Below are 26,026 nucleotides of genomic sequence, written 5' to 3'. Positions count from 1 at the left end.
AGCAGCACCTCAAGTAGCTGCGAGCCACTCACATCCCGGGCGACCTCAACACTGCAGCGGATGCACTGTCACAGCAGGTTACCCTCAGGGGAGAGTGGAGAATCCACCCTCAGGTGGTCGATTTGGACAGGCACAGGTAGACCTGTTCACCTCCCAAGAATCCTCCCACTGCCCGCTCTGGTACGCCCTGACCGAGGCACCTCTCGGCATAGCATACAGCATGCGCTTGCATACAGCTGGCCCCATGGTGCAAATATGCATTTCCCCCATTGAGCCTGCTCTGTGCAAGATCAGGGAGGACGAGGAGCAGGTTGTCCTGGTAGCACCCTACTGTCCCACCCAGATGTGGTTCTCGGACCTCACGCTCCTTGCGAATTCCCCTGAAAAAGGACCTTCTTTCTCAGGGATGGGGCACCATCTGGCACCCACGACCAGACCTCTGGAATCTCCATGTCTGGCCACTGGACAGGATGTGGAAGACCTAAGCGGTCTACCACCCACGGTGGTAGACACGATCACTCAGGCTAGGGCCCCCTCTACGAGGCACCTGTATGCCTTTAAGTGGCCTCTGTTCGCTAAGTGGTGTTCTTCCCGACGGGAAGACCCTCAGAAATGCGCAGTCGAATCGGTCCTTTCTTTCCCGCAGGAGAGGTTGGAAGGGCGGCTGTCCCCTTCCACCTTGAAGGTGTACATTGCTGCTATAGCAGCACACCATGACACAGTGCATGGTAAGTCCTTAGGGAAGCACGACCTGATTATCAGGTTCCTGAGATGCCCCAGGAGGCTGAACCCTCCAGACAGCACCTCGTTCCCTCATGGGACCTCTCTGTAGTTCTTCAGGGTCTAAAGAGAGCCCCCTTTGAGCCTTTGCAGTCAGCTGAGCTTAAGGCACTCTCCTTGAAGACTGCCCTCCTGACTGCGCTCACTTCCATCAAGAGGGTAGGAGACCTGCAAGTGTTCTCTGTCAGCGAAATGTGCCTGGAGTTCGGTCCAGGCTACTCTCACATGATCTTGAGATCCTGACCGGGCTATGTGCCCAAGGTTCCCACGACCCCTTTTAGGGACCAGGTGGTGAACCTGCGAGTGCTGCCCCAGGAGGAGGCAGACCCAGCCCTGTCGTTGCTGTGTCCGGTGCGCGCTTTACGCATCTATTTGGATCGCACACAGAGCTTTAGGATCTCTGAGCAGCTCTTTGTCTGCTTTGGTGCACAGCGGAAAGGAAGCGCTGTCTCCAAGCAGAGGATCGCCCACTGGCTCATTGATGCCATAGCTATAGCATATCACACCCAGGATGTGCCGCCCCCAGTAGGGCTATGAGCCCATTCTACCAAGGGTGTGGCGGCCTCCTGGGCCCTGGCCAGGGGTGCCTCTCTAATAGACATTTGCAGAGCAGCGGGCTGGGCAACACCCAACACCTTGCGAGGTTCTACAATTTCCGGGTGGAACTGGTTTCATCCCGGGTAGTGGCACGCAATACAAGCGGATAAGCCTGAGATAGCCAGCCGGGTGTATCGCTTGCACATAGTGCCTTTCACCTCCTCTGAGCTGAAGACGTGCGCCAGTAATTCCCAGTAGTGTTCACAAACTATGTTCCCTGGTTGACTTCCTCCAAGCCCTGTGGCAATCAAGTTTTCAGAGAGACTTGCTGCCGGCCCAGTTCACGTGCTACTAAGAGCCCTGTTCTGGTGTAGGTGCTCCGCATGTGGCGGTTCCCTATAAGGTAACCCCATGCAATGTATATCTTCCACTAATTCGTTTCCCTGTTGGCAAACTGTGTCTTCCTTGGGCAGAGCCCCCTCTGCCACAGTCTCCATGTTTATAGTAACTCCTCCCCCGTTGGGTAGGATCTACCATGAGACTTCTCCACATGATTGGCAAGACCATGTGATGTATTTTCCACTTAAATATCCCCTCCTCTCTCTGGGCGAGGTGTGGTCTCCGCGGTGTCCTCCCCTTGGGAGGGACACCCCCCGACTAGACCTGGTCGGCCCAGTCGGATAATCCCCCTTTTTTTTAGGGAGTGAAATAAAAAAGAAGGGGAAAAGAGGCCACGACTGGGCTAGCCTGTCTCTATCTTTTGGGTAGTCGACTTGTCCCCAAAGGGCCGTTAAACACTCATAACTATGTTGGGGAAGGTTACGTGTCGGCCTGGTGCGCTGGCTACGAGGCACATAGTTTTCTGCCTGTCACACACCGCCAGTTCACGTAACACAGTTCAGCCAGTTGCAGTGTTTTGTATAGGGACCCCTAGTGTCATTGGCCTTTTATCAAAGACCAGAGGTGTCTCGGGCTCCCAAGAGTGACCCCTAGTGTCACTACATCGACACAACATCGAGTGAGTGACAGATAGGGAACATCATGGTTACTTGCGTAACCTCCATTCCCTGATGGAGGAAATGAGACATTGTGTCCCTCCTGCCACAACGCTGAACTATCTGCTGAAATGGCAGAACCTGAATGAGTGGTTGCATACCAGCTCCTTTTATACCCGTATGTCCGGGGGAGTGGCATGCAAATACCACTCGCCAATTTTCATTGGCCTTTTATCAAAGACCAGAGGTGTCTCGGGCTCCCAAGAGTGACCCCTAGTGTCACTACATCGACACAACGTCTCGTTCCCTCCATCAGGGAATGGAGATTATGCAAGTAACCATGACGTTTTGCTTGTTTTTTCTTTTAGAGGAAACCATTTCAGGCAAACAGCCATTGTTGTCAAGTTGATTAAAAACATTTAATATAATAACTAATATATAGTAAAAATAGATTAAAATTTAATGCCATATTTTTTTTTTTTTACAAAATGAACACAAGATTTTTTTGCACCAATATAACAATAATAATAAACAGCAATATTTATTGACATATATTTTTACTAAAACATTTTAATATATGAAAGGTCCATATACTGTACTTTTGAGTTAACATATTTGAGTGATGACGTGTATGAATCGTTGATTAATTGAAACAGACAGTTTGAGCCGATTCAATTAATAAAACTCCTTCAAATGCCATAGACTTTAGGAAACATAATGCCCAAATAAAAAGTGCATTGAAATCATTGCAATAATATTTTGTGAATATTCAATATTGTATATATCCTAGCCCTACATATGCTGAAAATATTTGTGAACCATAACACATTATCATTTGTATCGTAAGGACATAAAAGTCTCAGATGAACTGTGAAGACAAGTTCAAGATAAATGCATGTTTCAGATGTTGCTTCCATCAGTAAGCATACTTAATGTTCTACAGTGAAGTAGAAGTATTCATGTGTTTGGTATTGATAATGGTCTCCTGTGTCTAATAAACTGTAGGCAGTAATCAGTACGGCTCCATCCTGGGCCATACATCTGTGATCAGCGGCAGTCTGCTTGACGATCATCATTGGCATTCTGTAGTAATTGAGCGCTACAGGAGAAATGTCAATTTCACCCTTGATCAGCATACTCAGCACTTCCGAACCAACGGGGAGTTTGACCACCTTGACCTGGATTATGAGGTACGGCTGAGAGAGAATGATTTATTGCCTTGAACTTCATTTTAACAAACAGCTGCATTATGGGATGCTGACACTTTTCTCCCTAAATTGGTCTTTTTACAGTATTCTCAGATAGAGTTAAAGGAATAGTTCACACAAAAATGAAAATTTGGTCATAATTTATTTACCCTCATGTGATACCAGATCTGTATATTGTTGTTTTTATACCCTGAAACACACACAAAAACTTTTTTTTTTTTTTAAAGAATACTGACATATCTTTTCCATATGATGACAGATAGTGACCACAGGCTGTCAAACTCCAAAAAGGACAACAACAACAAAACAAAACAAAACAAAAAAAAAAACTGTAAAATCTGGTAGTCCATATGACTTTTGTGTTTTATTCCAGGACTTCTGAAGTCATGTGATAGCTTTGTGTGAGTAACAGACTCAAATTGAAGTCATTATTCACTGATAGTCTTCACCTCCGCTGTAGCTCTCAGATAAAAAATGGTGCTGTGGTGCAGATTGGACATTAATAATATATGAAACAGCATTGGTTCTAGAGTGTCTCCAGTGTCATGATGTCAAATGTTAGCCTGTATGAATGCTACCCTCAGTCACCATTCACTTTTATTGTATGAATGAAGTGAATGAGGCTAGCATTTTGCTGAACATCTCCTTTTGTGTTCCACGAAGGAAAGAAAGTTGTTTGTGTTTGGAACAACATGAGTCAATTATGACAGAATTGCGTTTTTTTATTGAACTTTTCATTTAAATCCCTGAAGTAAAGTTTCATCTCACAAGGATAACACAGCATGGATAATGTGACCACAAGCAGGATGAAATGTGAGAATATGTCTGTGTGTTTTATATTAGTTCAATCTACTCTTGTTCCCACACAGGGTGCTAACAGACTCAAAATAGAAGATCTTTAATTATCTTAGAATCTTTGGAGGATTTCAGCTGGATTTCAGTCATACTGTAGCCATTACACAATCCCAAGAGCAAAAAGCTATGACTTGTTAAAAAGCCATGATGTCACACCAAGACACTTTTTTCCCAGGGAGGTTTTATCCTTTGTCACGGAACTTTGGAAATTATATTTGCCTCTCTGCACAGTATTAATGCAAACTAATAATGTGTAGCAGGATGTTGGTGTTATCACACAGAAATAATGCATATTAACACTCACTGTAGTAGAATGAATATGAAATAGATTTTCAGTGACGTAAAGGATATGGTCTGAGAGCAAACGCTTTTCTATTCAATTGAGCTATGATGCTCCTGGTGTAGTCAGATGCTACAGGGCTGGTTACAGCTCAGTTGGTCTGGGACAAATTGACCCCAATTAAAGGGAAGTGTCTGATTAATTGAGCTGAGGAGAGATCCAAACCGATAAGTTGTTTTCTGCTGGAGCATGGACTGAATTTACAAACAATTGCACTCATCAACTATTGTGTCTAAGCACCAATGCTTCTTGCTGGTTCTCTTTTTGAGTTTAGAATATTAATAGTAATTATTACATCAAGCAAATCTTGTTTGGTTTTTGAATCTGATTAGATTCTCTCAGATTAGATATGTTGTAATAAAATAACATAATGCATGATATACAGTATATACTGTATATTATGCATTATGTTAAAATAATACAGTATATAATCTATAGAATACAGTATAATAACATGTAACAGTGTAATATATATATATATATATATATATATATATATATATATATATATATATATATATATATATATATATATATATATATATATATATATATATATATATATACAGGTGCATCTCAATAAATTAGAATGTCGTGGAAAAGTTCATTTATTTCAGTAATTCAACTCAAATTGTGAAACTCGTGTATTAAATAAATTCAGTGCACACAGACTGAAGTAGTTTAAGTCTTTGGTTCTTTTAATTGTGATGATTTTGGCTCACATTTAACAAAAACCCACCAATTCACTATCTCAAAAAATTAGAATATGGTGACATGCCAATCAGCTAATCAACTCAAAACACCTGCAAAGGTTTCCTGAGCCTTCAAAATGGTCTCTCAGTTTGGTTCACTAGGCTACACAATCATGGGGAAGACTGCTGATCTGACAGTTGTCCAGAAGACAATCACTGACACCCTTCACAAGGAGGGTAAGCCACAAACATTCATTGCCAAAGAAGCTGGCTGTTCACAGAGTGCTGTATCCAAGCATGTTAACAGAAAGTTGAGTGGAAAGAAAAAGTGTGGAAGAAAAAGATGCACAACCAACCAAGAGAACCGCAGCCTTATGAGGATTGTCAAGCAAAATCGATTCAAGAATTTGGGTGAACTTCACAAGGAATGGACTGAGGCTGGGGTCAAGGCATTAAGAGCCACCACACACAGACGTGTCAAGGAATTTGGCTACAGTTGTCATATTCCTCTTGTTAAGCCACTCCTGAACCACAGACAACATCAGAGGCATCTTACCTGGGCTAAGGAGAAGAAGAACTGGACTGTTGCCCAGTGGTCCAAAGTCCTCTTTTCAGATGAGAGCAAGTTTTGTATTTCATTTGGAAACCAAGGTCCTAGAGTCTGGAGGAAGGGTGGAGAAGCTCATAGCCCAAGTTGCTTGAAGTCCAGTGTTAAGTTTCCACAGTCTGTGATGATTTGGGGTGCAATGTCATCTGCTGGTGTTGGTCTATTGTGTTTTTTGAAAACCAAAGTCACTGCACCCATTTACCAAGAAATTTTGGAGCACTTCATGCTACCTTCTGCTGACCAGCTTTTTAAAGATGCTGATTTCATTTTCCAGCAGGATTTGGCACCTGCCCACACTGCCAAAAGCACCAAAAGTTGGTTAAATGACCATGGTGTTGGTGTGTTTGACTGGCCAGCAAACTCACCAGACCTGAACCCCATAGAGAATCTATGGGGTATTGTCAAGAGGAAAATGAGAAACAAGAGACCAAAAAATGCAGATGAGCTGAAGGCCACTGTCAAAGAAACCTGGGCTTCCATACCACCTCAGCAGTGCCACAAACTGATCACCTCCATGCCACGCCGAATTGAGGCAGTAATTAAAGCAAAAGGAGCCCCTACCAAGTTTTGAGAACATATACAGTAAATGAACATACTTTCCAGAAGGCCAACAATTCACTAAAAATGTTTTTTTTATTGGTCTTATGATGTATTCTAATTTTTTGAGATAGTGAATTGGTGGGTTTTTGTTAAATGTGAGCCAAAATCATCACAATTAAAAGAGCCAAAGACTTAAACTACTTCAGTCTGTGTGCACTGAATTTATTTAATACACGAGTTTCACAATTTGAGTTGAATTACTGAAATAAATGAACTTTTCCACGACATTCTAATTTATTGAGATGCACCTGTATATATACACTACCGGTCAAAAGTTTTGAAACACTTGACTGAAATGTTTCTCATGATCTTAAAAATCTTTTGATCTGAAGGTGTATGCTTAAATGTTTTAAATTAGTTTTGTAGACAAAAATATAATTGTGCCACAATATTAATTTATTTCATTATAAAACTAAAATGTAATTAAAAAAAAAAAAAAAAAAACGTTTTTGAAAAATGTGAAATGTGAAAAAAAAAACAAAAAAAAAACAATATATATATATATATATATATATATATATATATATATATATATATATAATACACACACACACACACACACACACACACACTACCGGTCAAAAGTTTTGAAACACTTACTCATTCTTTATTATATATATATATATATATATATATATATATATATATATATATATATATATATATATATATATATATATTTTTTTTTTTTTTTTTTTTCACATTTTAGAATAACAGTAAAGTCATTAAAACTATGGCATAACATAAATTGAACTATGGGAATTATGTTGTGACTAAACAAAATCCAAAATAAATCAAAACTGTGTTATATTTTAGCATCTTCAGAGTAGTCACCCTTTGCCTAGAATTTACAGAAATGTACTCTTGACATTGTCTCAACCAGCTTCTTGAGGTATCACCCTGGGATACTTTTTAAACAGTATTGAAGGAGTTCCCATCTATATGCTGGGTACTTATTAGCTGCTTTTCTTTATTATTTGGTCCAAGTCATCAATTTCAAAAATGTTTATTTTTTATTTTTTATTTTTTATTAAATTTTAGATTTATAATGAAATAAATTAATATGGTGGCACAATTATATTTTTGTCTGCAAAACTAATTTCAAACATTTAAGCATACGCCTTCAAATCAAAAGATTTTTATGATCGTGAGAAACATTTCGGTCAAGTGTTTAAAAACTTTTGACTGGTAGTATATATATATATATATATATATATATATATATATATACACTACCAGTCAAAAGTTTTTAAACACTTGACCGAAATGTTTCTCATATATATATATATATATATATATATATATATATATATATATATATATATATTGTGTGTAAATATGTTATTATTTTCTGTTTATATTTGTGTTACTATCTTCCCATGAAGTCTTATAGTCTTACTATAGATATTGTCTCCTTAGACTTGTTTGAAGCTACTGAGTTGCAATGCTTTGATTCAGTTTTTATGGCTTGGTTCTGAGATGCTGTGATTTATGCATGTAGCTGACTTTCGGAGGAATGCCTTATTCTGGCAAGCCAATGTCAGGAGGCAGAAGAAACTTCAAAGGCTGCATGGAGAGCATCAACTACAATGGAGAGAACATTACTGACCTGGCCAGAAGAAAGAAACTAGACACCTCTAGCTTTGTGAGTCCATTTCCTTTTCCATAAACTCTACAAACCATATGTAAGGGATCTAATCAGAGTTTAATTCTATACTGCATAATATTCCTGGTCATTAAATTTCTGTGCATATTTACATGGTTTTGCTGGTTGTTTTTGCCTGAAGGGTTTTGTGGAGGTGTATGACCATGAAGGGCTGACATTTTGCTCAAGCTGTGCAAGGTTGAGAAATGTGACTTAAAATGAAGAGTGCATTTCATCTACCATGGTTCAGATATATTGATGAAGCTTGCTTTTTAAACTTCATATGAATCTGATTCATTTGTTCCAATGCGCTGATGAGAATGTTAATCATTTACAGATTTGATGACTGTTGTAAGCACTTACAATAATCTAATTTCCACTGTCTATGTTGTAAAAAAGACTGCAATAATTGCATATCATATCTGATAAGCATATCAGTGTGCTAGGCAATTATAAAGTGTACCATAAACCAAGAGTGACGATGTTTTTCTGATGAAACATATAATACAATCTTACCTTTGCCATACTGTTACACTTCACTAGATCTCAGAACATCAAGCAAGCTTTAGAAATGTTATATTTATAAATGAAACTTGTTACATTTACACATTTTTGTTCCAAATCAAGCTTCAAATAAAGCTTCATGCTTGTTCTGTTTTCAGAACAAAACAAAACAAAACATAAAGCAGCTTTTAAAACTTTGATGAACGTGATCAGTGTAGGAAAATATTTGGCTGTTCCCAGTTGCCTTTATTAATAAGAAAATAGCAGGGCTCTCACCATCTCCTCTCCAAATCTGACATGTGTCCACCATAGACAGGCTTTGAATTATTAAAGGATTATATTCAGGGTTGCTTAAACACAACACACAGGGGAAGGTTCTGTTATGAAGTGCTGAGAAAGGTTGAGTGCACTTTTCTATTTCATTGTGATGAGACTGATTAAGTTCTCTATATTTGAATTGAGGCTGAAGTGCATTTGGTGCCTCAAAATTACCATTAAGAAGGGTGTAGAGCTGTAGAGTTATGAATAAAAGCACTCTTCCTTGCTTCCATGCTCCCCCTTTCCACCTTAAGGTTTAGAAATATATGCCGTAGCTTGAACATGCTGTGGCAGCACTTTGGGAGATCTTTAAGCCCATATTCAACATGAAAGGCATCCAGTCATTTCAAACACTGAGTTTCTATATTGTAGCTTTGTATTAAATCACTTTTTTAGTGCATTTAAGATGGTGCATACTGTATGAGAAATACAACTTACTGTACAGTGTGTTGCATTACATTTGCTTCTCTACAGAGACATCGGTTTTGCAGAGTGGAAACCTGGTCTAACCAGTTTGCTGGTATAAGCTGGTCTAGCAGGTCAACCAGCTGGTCTCTTAGCTGGACTAGATGAAAAGTGCCCGAAACGCCTATTAAACAGTGGTTGTGAACCAGAGGCCCTCAGCAAACTTCCAAAGGGACACAAGATGATTTTTTTATTTTAAATAAGTTACTATAATACAACTTGTTTTAAAGATTTTTAGCAGTCACCAATTCTTGTGATAAGGGTCAAAACGGGTTTAAAATACCAAATTAATTTGAAATGGATATTTGTAGATAAGGGTCTCAACTAACAAACCATGTAAGGGGACTGGTTTTCATAAAAAACGCTTTCTGAAAATTGACATTTATTCACTTCATAACTTACACCTTACTGTCATTTGGGTAAACTCCATCAGACACACAAAAAGCATGCCATTTTAATTTCAAAAATTAAATTTGTCAAAATTAGCAGTCAAAAGGGCAACTTAAATAGGTGTTAGAATGTAGCCAACGATGCCACCTTGGGACTTCCACCCAAGGAATTTATTGCCTATCCTGCTACACATACAACAAGAGTGTAAAGTCTTTAATTATTTAATTATGGTGTTCAGTAAAGGAGTTAACTGATAAAATAGATTCTATAAATTTTTCTGTTTTCATACTATTCTGAAAATTCAGATGAAGTTGACAAATTTGAATATTTTTCTTATTTTAATTCAACAACTCCCTTCAACAACTGTTGTTTTTATTCATGAAACTTCTGGAATCACAAAATTAATCACAATTAATTATTTTAATCTATTGTGACTCTTGTTTCTGTTAATTAAAAAGTTTGAAAACAAGCAGGTCTGTCATCTTTTGTCAACAAAAGAAATATATTTGCCTACAAAACAGTCCAGCCTAACCAGATTGGCCAGGCTGGGAGACCAGCTGACCACCATTGGCTGGTTTAAGCTGTTTTGTTGTTGTTGTTTGAAGGAAAATCATGTTTGACTTAACCATCTTAGAAAGTATACATGGTGAACAGCTGTGGTTGCCCAACACTTTTACATAAATGGCTTTTAAATGCACTTAAACTTCTTTTATTCTGCCTCAATTTCAGCGGAACCTGACGTTCTCCTGCATGGACTTGCACACATTCCCCGTCTTTTTCAATGGCACTAGCTTCTTGCAGCTACCAGGCAGGAGGGACCACAATATGGTGTCTGTGGGTTTTCAGTTCCGTTCCTGGAACCCCAGTGGTCTGCTTCTCTTCAGCTCCCTGGCAGATGGAATGCTGGAACTGTCTCTAAATGATGGAAAAGTCACAGTGCACATCAGTGTCAGCCAGCAGAAAAACATGCGCATAGACATTGCATCAGGTGAGCTGATGCTCTGCACCACACATTGATTTATGGGCTTTTACATGGAGATCTCATTAGTTTTCATCAGCCTGTTTTGAAGATGTGTTGTCTGCCTAGCATTGTAGCATCTAGTTGATAAATTAGTTTGTTTTTAAATGTTATCCTTTTAAATACTCTGGGTCAGGAACTCTTCCAACATAATTAATCAACACCTATTGTAGCTAAATGTTAAATAGCATAGTGCAGTATTTAAAGTTACATCATGTTCCAGGGTTAAGTTTTATTTGCTCAGAGGTTTCTCTTTCAAAGCTGAACAGAGTTTTCAGTTATGTTTCATTCATGCATCAACTTTGTATCAATGTTTATCCTAAAATTCCTTTTTGGACAATTGTTGTTGCACAGTAATATATAGAGCTGTAAAAATGATACAAAAATCATAGCTCAGATCATTTGGTCTTGGAAGAATTTCATGAAAAAAATATTTGAATTGGTGAAATCTCTGGCTTTTAACTGCAGACCTTGGCATCTTGGTAAATCTTAGCACAGTTTGTGTGTTTGTGGCATTGCTGAGATCTCCTCTGAAACTCTAGAGGAGACATATGTATGTGAGAGTTCTCTAGAGAATAATCTGAGAAGCAGGAATGTCTCCATTTACTCTCCATTTAATCTCATTGCTTTCTAGGAGAAACAGAGGAAAAAACAAAGATATTGTATTAAATATCATTTGTGATCAATTTATTTATTTTTTCTTCCTCTGGGGAAGTCCAAATTCTATCTTAGTCTGAACGATATTTATGTTTTCTATTTTGTTGATTTAAGAAGTCTCTTGGTCAGTCTGAAACAGAGCTTTAGCCCAAAGACACCTTTCGACATTCAGGACACACTCACCAAACTCTTGTGCTAATAGGCCATTAGGAGAAAGGGTAGTTACTCTTACATTGTTAACCTCAAGGCTAATTGGGCACCAGTTGTTTGGAATCGTTTATCTCCTTTAAGAAAAGCAGATTGACTTCACATTGAACTCCAGTGTGGAGGAGGCAGGTAGTAACTTGATGGAGTTCCAGGCATAGTAAGTGTTCAGTCAAGGCTATGAGATTAATGATGTGATCTGGAACAGGCTAATAGATCTAAATCCAAAAATTTCCATTTAGTGTTCAGGACGTTAATTGATTTTCTGGATCAGTTGTTGACTGTTTCAGCAGAGGGAGAATTGATATGGATCTTCCACATGTCCTCCTGTACCACAGAGAAATGTCAGGTTGACTGAGGTTTACAGTACTCTCTTGGTCTCTGATAAATCGTGGGGTATTGTGTTTTGGATGCTGGTCCAGCATGGATTGTGGAAAAGATGTATCAAAATAGTAGCACAATGTATACTACTGTATACATTCTCTTTTTTTTTTCAAGAGAGCCTCTCTGATCCTTTAAAGCAGGGGTTGGGAACATCCGGCCTCAGGGCCGTATAAGGGCCACAAGACCATTTTACCAGGCCAGCAAGGCCATTTGAGAAATAATCTTGAAAAGCAAAAAAATTAAAATTAAAAAAAAAAAAAAAAAAAAAAAATGGCCTTTATTCCATTACATGTAAAATAAAAAATTGGGGCCACTATGTTTGATTACGCACATCTTAAAAATGCGTGAGAGGGTTTGCACTATTTTTGGTGTACTTCTACGACTTTTTGTAAACAACAAAATTGTCACTGTGATGTCATTGTGAGCAACAGCTTGCTACAAGTAAATAAATAAGTAAATAGTTTAGCTAAGCTTTCAGTGGCAGCAAACTTGGGTGCTTCTTTTTCACCATATGGCCCCATTTGTTTGGGCCAAATGATTCATTTATTCGTAGCAAGTTGTTGCACACAGTCATGTCATAGTGATGTCATTTTGTTGTTTACAAAATTGTAGAAGTATGGCAAAAATTGTACAAATGCTTTTATGCATTTTTAAGATATGCTTTACAGCAACACCTTTGAACCCATATGTTTTTGTAAGAAGAACATTGTGTGACAGAGGCTCTCTTGTCAATCTTACTTTAGGTATAAGGCAAGGTTGTGCACTATTCAGAACTGAATTGTGAATGCCTTTTAAATTCCAATTCAATTACATTTTAATTGAATTTGATTTGAGGTGCTGTAGCAAATAGAATAAAGAATTGTAATTTGGTTTTAAAGAAGTAGAATTAAAATAGAATGAAATTCAAGTAAATTTATATAACTTCTGTGCTTTTTTTTAATCAGGAAATATGTGCTGCTGTATGGGAAGTCTGTTAAAAAATATTTTTTTTTGATTGCTGGTAATTGTTTTGACAGTATTTCACTTATAGTATGTCTAATGATTTGAGAGAAAATAAAATGTTATATTGTGTGACTGTGTTAAATTTATTTGAATTGAAATTCAGTTAATTCCTTTTCCTGTCATTTCAGTTCAACATCTTGTGCAGTGAGGCCAATTAAATTACGTGCACATAAATCGAAGGTAGCCAATTCTTAAAGTCTGAATTAAAAAAAAAAACCCTGGTTTTTAGATGTAAATTGGGTCTCCCTTTTCTGGGCTTTGGTTTTTTATTTCCATTTGAAGAGAATCATTAGCTGAAGAGGTATAACCTTGACAAATAAATAGATTTTTGCCTTAGTCGTGCCTCTTGAAGACTAGAGTATGAGGTAAAGTATATGGTATTGCTGGGGCATAAACAGACTATGAATTGAGAGCATAATTGATCAGTCTACCTTCATAATGTAGCTGATGAGGTATAAAGAGAAATTATTTACTAATTTTTCATACTAGCACCAAATTCTAAAACACCTAATCATTTTATGTCTACTGCTGGTTGAACAATGTGTTACACCAAGCAACCGCTAAAGATTTAGACATCAATAACTGGCAGATTCTTTGAGAAACGCCTTCTCATTAAACTCATTGAAACCTTGAATAGAGAGTCAGTCTTAGTGGTGCTGAAAATCAGTTACCATTTCTTATCAAATAGGTAGGAAATGTCCCAGACATCATACAGGCAAGTAAGGTTGGTCATATAGTAAACTTTCATCTGTTATATGTGATTTTTTTTTTTTTCTTTGCAGCTCAGCCTGTTTGCCTGCCAGCTCTTTCCTTTTCTTGTCTGGGTTAAAGGTCCATTCTGCTTGTCTTGAGCTGCAAATTGGCTTTGGGAATGTGGAAGAGGAGCCTTATAGTGCCTTAAATGAGCATAGTCTTGCTAATAGGCTACAGTTAAGTCAAATTCCAGAGGGGACACTTGTGTAATTGCCACATCTTCTTGATTTAACGTATTTTTTCACCAATTCAATGATTTTTTTCCTACCGATTTAAACGCATTAAAACAAGTTTTCTTTATCCTTAATCACAGAAGATTAGTAGCAGACTTATTAAGTGAATTGAAATTTAATGAATGACACACTGTAGAGGATCCATTTGTAATGGGTGGAAGTGGTACCATGTTATGGAATATAACTTTCCCCCTGAGAACTTCTGCTTTTTGTGCATCCACCAAAAGTTAAAGTCTGCCCTGAAGTGACTTGATGAGTGCAGTTTTCTTTAGTCTGTTGATGTATTTCCTACTGATAAATGAAGATGGTGAGGGACATATTGAACGGTTTGTGCCTTTTAAAAAAATATCCAGTAGGCTTTAGCCTTCATTGCAGCATCCGGCAAAGCCACACATACACAAATACCCCTGCTGCTTCTCATGCCAAAGCCAGTGTTCAGGCAGGGAAACTAAGGAGCAATCTCAATACAGAGTCCGTCTGCTTTTCCACTGACTTGAGAACTGAATGATAATCTTAATGACCACGTTACTACATAACCAACCCACAAACAAACACAGCGCATCGTCTTTACTTACAACAAGGCTGGAGGGGTTGTCCCCCTTGTTAGCGATCGCCTTCCAGGGGAAGGAAAAACTCACTTCTTAAGTGATTCTTATTAGCACTTCTGTTTGGAAGGGTGCGAACTTGTCCTTAAATTTTTATTGAACAACGTTTGTCAACCTCTATGTTACTTAGAAGTGCACTACACGTTAACAAGTACATAGTATATGGCTTACGTTAAAGCTAATAGGTATGGAGTAAAAGCAGTAAAACTTGTATTTTGATCTCACAGGGTCTTTAAATTGTCATTTTTGCTCCACTAGCATCTCCAGTTAACTTACTTGCTTACTGCCCTACAATGGCAAATTACTAACTGAGAAAAATAGCTTCAATTTAGTTTTAGTAAAATTAGCAAAACTCCTCTGTCACAGATCATATCATATTCTATGAGACCTGATTTCAGACATAACTCAGTTTTGATCAAATATGTAGTTAGTGCACAGCAGTAAAGTTGTATCTGCATGTTAAGCTAACATAGGAGACCGTGTTTTAACATGGAAAATATTTTACATACATACATTTTTAAGTTCATATGAGCCACATGAGTGATGTTAAAATGTATGGAATGTTTATTTAAAATATTACCTTAATAAATAATATTTAAATCTTAGAAAGTAACAAGTGTAGTATAAAAATAGAACATGTTAAAATCTTCTGTATTAACAGCTAAACTTGGAGATCCAATAAATGTCTGAGAAACCCACATTTAATGGGCTCTCACACAAAATCAGAATTATCATTATCGTATCGACTTCTTGTGCCCGGACTTTTCTTAGTTTATTTTTAGCATTTAATCATCATCTCTCAGGAGCCAGTGGTGAGTACTGATTACTTTCCTCAGTAACAGATAATTAGTTATAATTATGTAGTGTTACTGCAAGGTTGTTTCCATGGTAATTTGATGTGTTGTTGTCAAGAGAATGATGAACCGTTGGAGATGTTCTCTAATTAAGCATGAACAATAGAGTGAATATATGTTTTGTTTTCTTTTGTTTGTTTTTCCACATTTTTACTAATGGAGTTTGCTAGAGTTAGTCAGATGCTGTTGTTTACAGTAAAATTGTTAATCATCATAAAGAGACTGTCAGTAAATGGGTATTAAATCTTTTTTGACACTAATGCCCTGTGTGTTGGTGTGGCCTGATTTAATCTAGAGCTCCTATTTCAAACATTTGTTCTCCCTTTGATCTTAAGTGCATTTATACTCTCTAAGCAAAACTAATGGGTATTCAGAGCATTGCATTCAGAGCAGAGCATTACAACCAAAATTGACAGGGTGATTGAAAATTGACAGTGATTTTCCACTCATGAAATTTAAGCCTGTAGAACAACACTGACAAGTCGTGTCGCTGACAGTTTGATGAATCGCACAGACCTGGGGCCTGTTGCACCAGCTATACGTACGTTAAAATTTAGCCTAGTTGTGGCGTAAATGGGCACTAAGTCACAATTTACGCACTACTAAATACTTGAGCTTTGCACCATTAAACTTAGGTAGAACGTAACCCTACATATGAACTAAATATTTACGGAAGCCTCCGACCAGGAGTAACGTATGGAATAAAAAATCAGACTGATATTTAATGACATCAGTGAACTCATGTTTTGCGTGACAGGCTTCAGTTCTTTCAACATATATGATGGTGTTGATATTTACACTCGTTTACATTTATGAGGGAGAAAAAAAAAGTACTTTTAAGTGGCTCTTCAGCATGAAACCGTTCTAATGGTGCAGTTTTCAGGGTGCGTCGCCTGGTGTTAAGTTTCAACACATTCAAAATATATATAGGATATTAAAATGAATAAATGTCTATTTTTCCAGCCTGTTGTATTAGTATTTATTGATCACCCCTTATTTATTTTAGAGACAGTTCCTATATATTGTTATTTACCCAGGGCAAATATACTATTTATTAAATCTACTTTTATTACGTATCGTATTTTATCGTGTCATATTATGCGACTACGCATCACTTTACGGAGAGCTTACGACCTACTAGTTAAGTCTTGCCTTAAGAACAGGTGGTGCAACAGAATTAAGCACTGACTTAGTTACAAACTAACTAGTAGTTACTAAGCCCTCAGTGTGAACTTTACGTCCTATCTTATGTGAGAACTTACGCACAGCTGGTGCAACCCTACCTTGTTCCATAGTGTTAATGGGATAATTTGGAGAAACCTTCAATGCTTGGTGCTTTTGTTTGGCTAATTATATGCATTCAGCTGTGCCTCATCTCTCAACTTCAGCCAAGGTCTGATACCTTCAAGGCATGTGAACTCAGAACAACCCAAAGACTGGAAGACTGAGAACTGTCAATTGGCTCTCTCCTTTCCTCTTGCTAGTATTCTATATATTGATCCTGCTTGTTTAATTGAATCTGTTTCCTTTTAAATTTATGAAGCCCTCTGGCACTTATGAATTTGAGCTGTCTATGTGCTATGTCTTATATATTTGGCCTTCCAATGTAATTTGAGAGCCTTTTCAATCCATGCAGAAGGCAATTTAACAACTTCATATACTGGGACAATATAATATTATAATCATAGTAATGTTTAGTATTTTCCATTTCTTTCCTTGAAGGAACTCCATTATTGTAGTGCATTCCCATTCAATATTGTACTCACAGCTCCTTAAAAAAGTTAAGTTGAACAGACATTTGGATTCTTTGCTTGCTACAGTATTTATTACCCTTGAAAAAATATACATGCGTTTGTGAAAATACTGTATTTTAAATGCTTTTTCCAGATGCTGGACCAGTTAAATGGTTACACCACTGGTTTTAAAATGTTTTATCAAAAGAAAAGAGTCTACATCATCCAGGGCCGGTCAACCCATTAGGCGACATAGGTGACCACCTTGGGCAGCATCGCTTCAGGAGTGCTGATCTACCGAGCCAATAAGTATGTGTTTAATCTGTGTCAAACAAAATGCACCCTGTGTGTTCTGATAACATGTTGTGGTGCCCCCCACAGAACAAATAGGCCATGTACTAAATGCCTTACTACCATACTACTCTTACTGTTTCTGTTATACCTGTGTTTGGCAAAAACAGTGAGAGTAGTATGCCATTGAGAATACAGCCATAGACTCACGAGCGCGGAGCTCCTGAATCGAAGTGATGCCCGATGCATGAATTTATTAGTCTTTTGATTCAGTTCTTCTCAATGAATTTGTTTAACATGCAGGCTGAATCGTTTGAAGTGCTTTATCACACAGTAAAACAGTAACGGGATGCTTTAGAAAACAGAGAACAAAAACAAAACTGAACGAAGTGGATATTTAAAACCTGCAGCTGTGTTCAATTGTCTGCCAGGGATGAAGGTCATGTGCGAGTGCGAGTGCAGTCTGTGAACGATTGTCTACTGCATGTAAAGACATTTTCTAAGTAATTTTATTACATAAAAGCACTTAAAAGTACCAAAATTGCCAAACCAATACCATGTTTTTTGGACATGTTGTTTGGAGTAACCTTCCATATAAATACCATGATGTAGACCTACTGTGTTATAAAAAATACCAAGGTTTTACCATATTGCACCATCTCTGTATCATGATACTGCCACAGCAGGCTTTTGAGAAAGGTAACTTTGATAAACTTCAACTTGTGCTGTGTAATGTGAAAAGGTGACAATATGTTTTTAGCCCACTCATTAATGCTACACAATATATATATAGGCTACTAAAGAACATTTTCAAAAGATGCTCCTAATATCACCAGAAATGAATGCGTTGGTGCTGTTTTTGCTAAATGAATAAATGAATAAATAAATGACATCATTTTAAACCCCCCTACAACATCATGGTACAATAGATTGTGTACTTGATGGGCCCCAGAAAAATGCAATTTGCTATTTTCCTGAGAAATAGGTTGTTGCGCTAAGACTTCAAAACCACCTCTTAACTCAGCGCAAATTTCAAACTCAGTTCCTGCATTTGCAATTTGGAGATTCCACCAGCAGGTGGTAATAAAGTTCATGTCCAAATTCTGAAAGTACAGAACATCAGCTAATGTCCCTGACAATCGCAATTTTTCAGGGGTAATCGCTTGAGTTTTGTATGAAACTTTCTAGAGGTCATGGTTTATTTTTTCAATTATTTGTTATGTTATGTTTATATGTATTATAATTATTATTGTATATTTTCAATTGTATTTATGATTTAATTTGTAGCCTACTAGTAATTTTTCATCTGTTGTTGAGGAGCCGGTGGAAAAGCAAAAGTCCACTGCAAAAGGGGCCGGTGGAAGAAGGAGAGACTTAATGTTTGGATTTGGTATGATTTGTGTACCACTTCGTTATTTTGATTATATTTTCATTTTATGTCATTTTAATTTAGAAATATTTTTGGTTTATTTTTTTTAAATCAATATCGACCGGTAGAAGTGAAGTGCATGCCGATACAATCACTGTTAATACTAGCCATGATTTGTGTGTCAGTAAATGAAAATGATTAATAATAATTAATTTAACTGAGCATACAACAAAATTCAGAAGAGAATCACATTTTATATGCATATAAAAGGAGCATGTCACTGTCATAGAAATATGCCTGGCATTCATCAAGGATGCAGTTAATGCACATTTTCTATTCTTCTAATACATAGCATACAGTCTATTTACGCAACCAGCTTCTTATGAATGTGCTGTCTTTGTGTATATCTCTGGTGCTTGACAGGGTATGGATTATAATAGGATGCAGACAGTGGAAATCCTTGAGAATAACCTCAGAATTCAATTGCACAGAATTCGTTGCATGGGTGATTTCAACAAAGTTTATTTGCTAAAAGACTTAGCGTATGCTTGCACGAAATTATCAAAATTTCATGGCCATATTCACTGACTTTGCGCTTATGACTTACAGCCTAGTGCTGAGCGTAATGCTAGCGCTCTTAACATAGGGCCCAGTGTCTCCAAGTGATGGAAGGATCGTGCATAGACTGAGGAATGGAAGCCATTCCTTACATTGTTCAGAAGAGGCAATGTTAATTTCCTGTATACTAGGAGAAAAATACCCATGCTCTGAATTGAAAGTTAGTGAATGATCATGATGGATGTTTTGCAATAATCCATTGATCGCTCAGTGTTGTTTGTTCACTACGGTACCCAAAGGATGCACTGAATCATTCCCGAACAGCTTCTTTGCTTTCATGGAAAACTCATATTTGCTGTTTGCTTTCCTTCCTGTTGAGCCAAAAACAAACAGGTGTCTCAGGCAGACTGTCATTGTCTATAGCTCATCCATAATTTATAGTAAGATGAGATACAGGATGTCTTATTTCCATAACTTTGTCCTTTATCTATTTTTACTATTTTTGGTGCAAGATTTGGAAATTATTGTGCATGTGATCCAAGCCATTATACGACAGTTAGTTCCAGTTCTCTACATTGACTGGACAAGCAGAGATCCATGAGTGTTAATATTGTTTATAGAACCTGTCGTATAAAAGCAATATCACACTTGCAATCATCGTGTTGTATTAAATATTAGAGACTGTAATTATCTGTGGCCATATCATATGGCCAAATCACAGTCATGCTGATTTTCAGTAAAACAGCACTCTTTCTCATGTGATATTTCATAATTCTCACAATGATAGAGTCTGATAAGTGACAGCACTATTTTCCTCTGTTGAATGGCTGTGTGTCTAGTTACCCAGTCCTGGCCACCTTTTTCGAAGATGAATAAATAAATACAAGTTGAAAACAGCTTTGAAATGCTCAAAGTTTGACTCATGACCCTTGTTTAACCTTGTCCTTTTTCCAGAGGAAAGCCTTGAGGTTTGTCTATTTCAGGGCTAGTGGCTTGGTCAAATTATATCAGTCATAAATAAGCAGAGTTCCTCTCTCGTTTTCCTGTCCCCTTCAGGGCAGTGATAGCTTAAAAAATCAATGTGATATCTGGAGGTGACTGGGAGCAGAGAATATCAGGTTTATACCTCTGGCTTCTGCTGAAATATCCAATGTTCTTGACACTGCTCCACACAGCCTTTGACATACGGTTCCATTATCACTCTTTTATGTGTTTTCCTTAGACATTTAATAAGTAACTTTGTGCTTTCTTTTTACGTGAAGGAAAAAAAGTTATAACAATGACATTTAAAATGTTTTACAGGGGTCATATCATATACAGTATGTTTTTTTTTTGTTTTTTTTTAAGGTCAATGTGTAATGTTACTAAATTGTAGTAGTTTTTTTTTTTTTTTTAATAAAAAGTGAGTAGTTAATGAAATTGAAAGTTACACCATGTTCATGTTCCATAGTAAATTGAGTCTTTTTTTTTTTTTTTTTTTATCTCAAAAGGAAAAATGTGTTCCTCATGACCTCTTAAAGAAAACAAGAACTAAGTTGTGAGACAATTATCAGTATGGTTTAGATGCTAAGCATTATTACACACTGTGAGGGAACCATTTATATTTCTTAAAAATATTTCTGTCTGAATTATACCTGAAAGTAACACATTATTCGCTAGTCACTCATTTAGTCGTTTGGAGCAATTGAGAAATGATGGCAGTTGTTTTTAACATGACGATAGCAGGCAATATTTATGATTCCTTGAGGATGAATTTGTGAAGGCCACTGAGTGGTAATGTGTATTTCACATCCCTCACAAAAGCCTCGGCAACAATAACAGCATGTCTGAGCTCTTTCCCCAGGAGCCCACAGGCTGTGCCTTAAGAAATGGACCTTACAACAACAGGCCAAAGTCAAGAGACAAAACAAACTATAGCTTTGTGCCAGGTCAGCCTAGTGGTATGAATTAAACAGTATGTGGTCTTAAACTGTGTTTAGACAAATATCAGTGGGTTTCACTCAATATAGTATGATATAGCTTCATTATCAAAAAACTGACAGTTTGAGTACCTACTTTCATTGCGTCCGAAAACAATGTATTTTTTTTTAGTCATAAGAATAACAATCCAATTAGGAAACTTATTTTAAGTAAGGTTAGACAATTCTGTTATCTCAGCGGTTGTTGCATGAAGTGTTTTGACATTGCCAGTAAGTGGCAGGTACAGATGTCAACAACCTGTTGTGTTAAAGTGAAACCAAAAACAAAAGTAACTCACAAAGGAAATCAGAGGCATAATTTTTGTCACAGAACTAAAATCTATGTATAGAAAAGTCATTAATATTCTTCCGTGGAACCTTAAGTGTGCCTGATACATATTTCAGGGCATCCCTTTTCATGTTTAAAAAAAAAAAAAGGCTTCTAAGACAACGCATTAATGGAAAAGCCAAACCCATTCTTATGAAAATTTGTACATATTTTACGAGTTGGCTATTTCGTATGATTTCGTACAAGTTCGTATATATTTTGTACAATTTCATCACATGCAAATGTCTAATGCGGAAGTAAGCACGAGTCGTTAAAGTCATGCTTCTTAATTGTATGCCCTTACCCCAACCCCTTATCTAAACTTAACTCATATGTAGAGTGTGTAAACATGATAGGAAGCTGTTGTGTATGACAGAAGCAAGTAATTGTCGCATATTAGATGGAAACGATGTCCAGTGACCTCATTGGCTGTAGTGAAAGTCGGACAAATTCATACGAGTGCAGTCGTATGATATCATATGAATTAGCCAACTTCAGAAAAGTCGTATGAATCCTTACGATTTCGCCATAAGAATGTGTAGGAAAAGCAGAAGCTTGAAGTTACTGGTCTTCTAAGAGCACTCTTTGCTGGCAAAGCCTAACATTAATCATGGCCTGGTGTCGGTGAGGAAACTTTTCCGGTAATCCTTTTTGATGACATTATTGCATCTGGGGCCTCTTGCCTCGAGTTGAAGAGAGGCCTTTCCAGCTCTACCCAGACCCACATACTCAAATATCAGACTTACCATGATGATAAATAGAGCTGGGGGCTGTGTATATGCATGCCTGTAATTGCATCACTACCTTTGAACCTCATACGAGGATGCACCTGCTTTTTAAAGGGCACGAAGTCCTACAAATGCCATTCAGACTTTAGTCTTGAATCCAGGCATTTATCAAAGCCGGTTTGGTTGGGTATGACAGAACTAGGGAAGTTAATTCCTAATCTCTTGGTTCTTGTATATGAGCAGCTCTGAAATTAATCGGAAGATTACAGGCTTTGATTTGAAGCAAAACAATGTTTTTTGAAAATCAGACAAAAAGATGAAAGTAGATTGCGTACTTAATGTTTTTAAAAAGGGAATGAACTACAATCCCATGGAGCATTGCAAATAAAGTAATCAAATCTAAAAACAATGTAATATATACAGGGGCTGATTTGGAAGAAAATTCAGCCCGGGATTTTACATAGAAACTGGGCCAAAAGTTGTTGAGCGCGGGGGCCACCCCCTGCCGCATATCACGGTCCCATTTTGTGGCGCATTCTGCATAAAGCACCGGCCTATGCGGCCCCATTTCGCGCCCGGCCCGGGAAAAGTCCCGGTTCTCCCAATGGCCTGTCCGCGCCTGAATATGTAAAACAATTGATTTTTAGTTCTTGATTATAAGTATATAAAAATATATTTTAATTTTATTGCGAAATATTAAGATATATACAATAGTTTGACAGTGTACGGAGACAGATTCTGTGGCGTCATTCACAGTGTGTCGTGGGAGTGGGCGGTTGCTGCAGAGCTCGAATGCTGTGGTTTGATTGCTGCGATTCTCTGATTGGTGTCTCTTTCTCTTCACAATCTATAGGTCATGCAGTTCTTCACCAGGAATTCCACTATTAAACATGATTTTTTTAAATTAATTTGAAATAACTTGGACTAATGACTTCATTGACTATCTAACATCTGTTTGATAAAATAATAATAATAATAATAATAATAATAATAATAATAAATAAATAAATAAATAAATAAAGCGGTTGATGGGGCTGTATACAAAAAAAAGGAATGATGAATTACAAAATAATTAAATACAAAAATTAGATACAAAAATGAAATATGGTTATGAAATAAGGTAGAGGCTAATGTCAAAAGAAAATAAAAACAGGGCATTAGCCTACCCACATGCCTCAACACATACTTAATACATGCTTAAACATGCTTAAACACTCACAGTATTTTATGCATTTAACACAAGTTTAAATCACTCAAAGCATTTTACTTAATTTTAACCAGGCTTTAAGGACATATACAACAGTCCAAAACAATAGAACTCATTACACATGTTTTCACACATAACATGCACTACACCCACCCACCAAACTGGAAAACGCCCTGGGCTACAAGTCATCAAACAAGATATGATCAATACTAATGCTGCCTTCACGTGCTATCGGAATTATCATAAATATGAGTTTCCCATTCTGAAGTTGCACATAAATGACCCCTCAAGTCGTAATTACATCTGGGAAACTCTGAGATATTTTTGATACCCGAGTTTCCGAGATGGGAGAAGTCATAAACTTTCAACATGGCGGAGGAGAGTGCAGTTTCTGTAATGAATGACAGGTTTTGTTAATTTTTCTAAATACAGCTAATTGTTAGCGTTTGCCATTTTGGTCATATTCATTTATGGATATCAGCAACCATTCTATGTGTTGTGAATTTTTACACTGTGAAAATACCTTGTATTTGACCAAAATTCCATTATCGTCAGCAAGCTAACTGAGTGATATATATTATGGTCAAAATAACGTCCCTCAAGAAATATGTATGAATGAACCTGGTCCATGTTTCCTGTTCTTTCTGACAACAAAGCATGTGAACACGATGTACTTGTAATTACCACTTCAGAAGTGGGAAGTAGGATAATTCAGATAGCACACGAAAGCAGCATAAATCTACATACCCAGTTCTTGCACGTGTGCACAAACATGGTCAAACTCCACACATGCAATCCATATGCATCCTTCAAAAATGATCTATAACAAACACTCAGTTTTAACATATGACTTTTGTGAATACATATGTATTGCAATTTAACAACATTTTGTGTAAAATTTTATATTTACCCAAAGGATTGTCAACCGATAAACAAAACTGGGAGCTCTCTTGCCCAACATATGCTCTCACGTTCTAACCAGCAAACATGTGTTAAGATGATTCGCATATGTTTTCCTCTTTTGTAAGTTGCTTTGGATAAAAGTGTCTGCCAAATGAATAAATGTAAATGTAAATGTGTGTAACAGTGTGTGTGGCAGAGCTCTTAAAAAGGTTTTAAAAAAGCTACATATAATCATCATTTCTTTCACTTTATCCACCGTCTGCATCTATGATGCCTTAAAGGTGCACTCAGTGATTCCTGAGAAACACTGTTGATATTCAAACTCAACTGCCAAAGCAAACACACCCCTCCCTTCAGTGCTTCTTTGGAAGCTCTGCCCAAATTCATGCACGCAAATTCATTCCTTTTACCTCTCGGAGGTCTCTCCACTGCTGAAAAGCCTCGTCGATGTTGACATGGCTCCTAGCCCTAATCCTTCTTTTTTAGTTTATATTCGTCTGACCTTTTTTTCTTGGTCCATATCTCAGCCATTTGTCCTCCTTTGAGTTTAGAAAGTTCGCATCAGCCAGATTTGCCGTCGCTCTTCTAATTGAATTTCTTTCTCTCTCTGCCCCCACCCCCCATCCTGTGCACGTGCAAGAATCACCCCCTGTTGCTGATTGGTCCAAACCATTTTGTTTTTGTCCCATTTACAGAGCCAGAGCTGTGTACAAATATAAGATTTTGTTTTTTTTTCAGCCCACCCACAGAATGGACAGCCAGCAGACTGTGAGGAGATATTTGCAGAATTTGACAAAAAGTGTATTAGATTAGAATTACTGAGTGCACCTTTAAAATGCTGTTTCTGTTGGCAGCTCACTAGGTTTTGGACAGAGCTAATGTATGTGTGTGTGTGTGTGTGTGTGTGTGTGTGTGTGTGTGTGTGTGTGTGTCATCCTAAAGAACTGAAGGTCAGCATGAGAAAGTTGAGTTGATTAAGCAAGTAGATAAGTAATGACTGTAGGTTGATCTGTCAGAGTTCAAGGTACCCACATTGTGTTAACAGAGGGTTTCATCTTCTCTTAATTAATCCGTGACAGTGGGTAATGACTGCTGGGTCTCGCACAGGGACATGCATGAGCACTGTCCGTTCACACTGATCTACAGTAATTATGTATGGCTCACGCTGGATGCTTTTGTGCCGAAATAGATGTGGAATGCACATCTTTGACTGTACCCCCACAACCCACCATTCTGGACGAATTATAGCACCTCTGAGGGTATTATGAGTACACTAATTGTTCAGTTATTTTTATGCAACAGTGT

The 26,026-nt window shown here is 37.5% G+C and overlaps 1 protein-coding gene across 3 annotated transcripts in view; it reads left to right on the top strand.

The window, feature by feature from the left end:
* Positions 1-26,026, top strand: part of LOC127434183 (contactin-associated protein-like 2) — a 508,727-nt gene that overhangs the window by 239,240 nt on the left and 243,461 nt on the right. For all 3 annotated transcript variants that reach the window (XM_051686737.1, XM_051686736.1, XM_051686738.1), the window contains 3 exons: positions 3,318-3,502; positions 8,116-8,259; positions 10,666-10,924. In XM_051686737.1, the coding sequence (XP_051542697.1) occupies positions 3,318-3,502; positions 8,116-8,259; positions 10,666-10,924 (588 nt within the window). The remainder of the gene's footprint in view (positions 1-3,317; positions 3,503-8,115; positions 8,260-10,665; positions 10,925-26,026) is intronic.

This window comes from Myxocyprinus asiaticus, chromosome 44 (genome assembly GCF_019703515.2).
Source record: "Myxocyprinus asiaticus isolate MX2 ecotype Aquarium Trade chromosome 44, UBuf_Myxa_2, whole genome shotgun sequence".
In the NCBI taxonomy this organism is placed as follows: Eukaryota; Metazoa; Chordata; class Actinopteri; order Cypriniformes; family Catostomidae; genus Myxocyprinus; species Myxocyprinus asiaticus.
The sequence above is the reverse complement of the archived record's forward strand: the minus strand, read 5'-3'. Positions and strand labels throughout refer to the sequence as shown.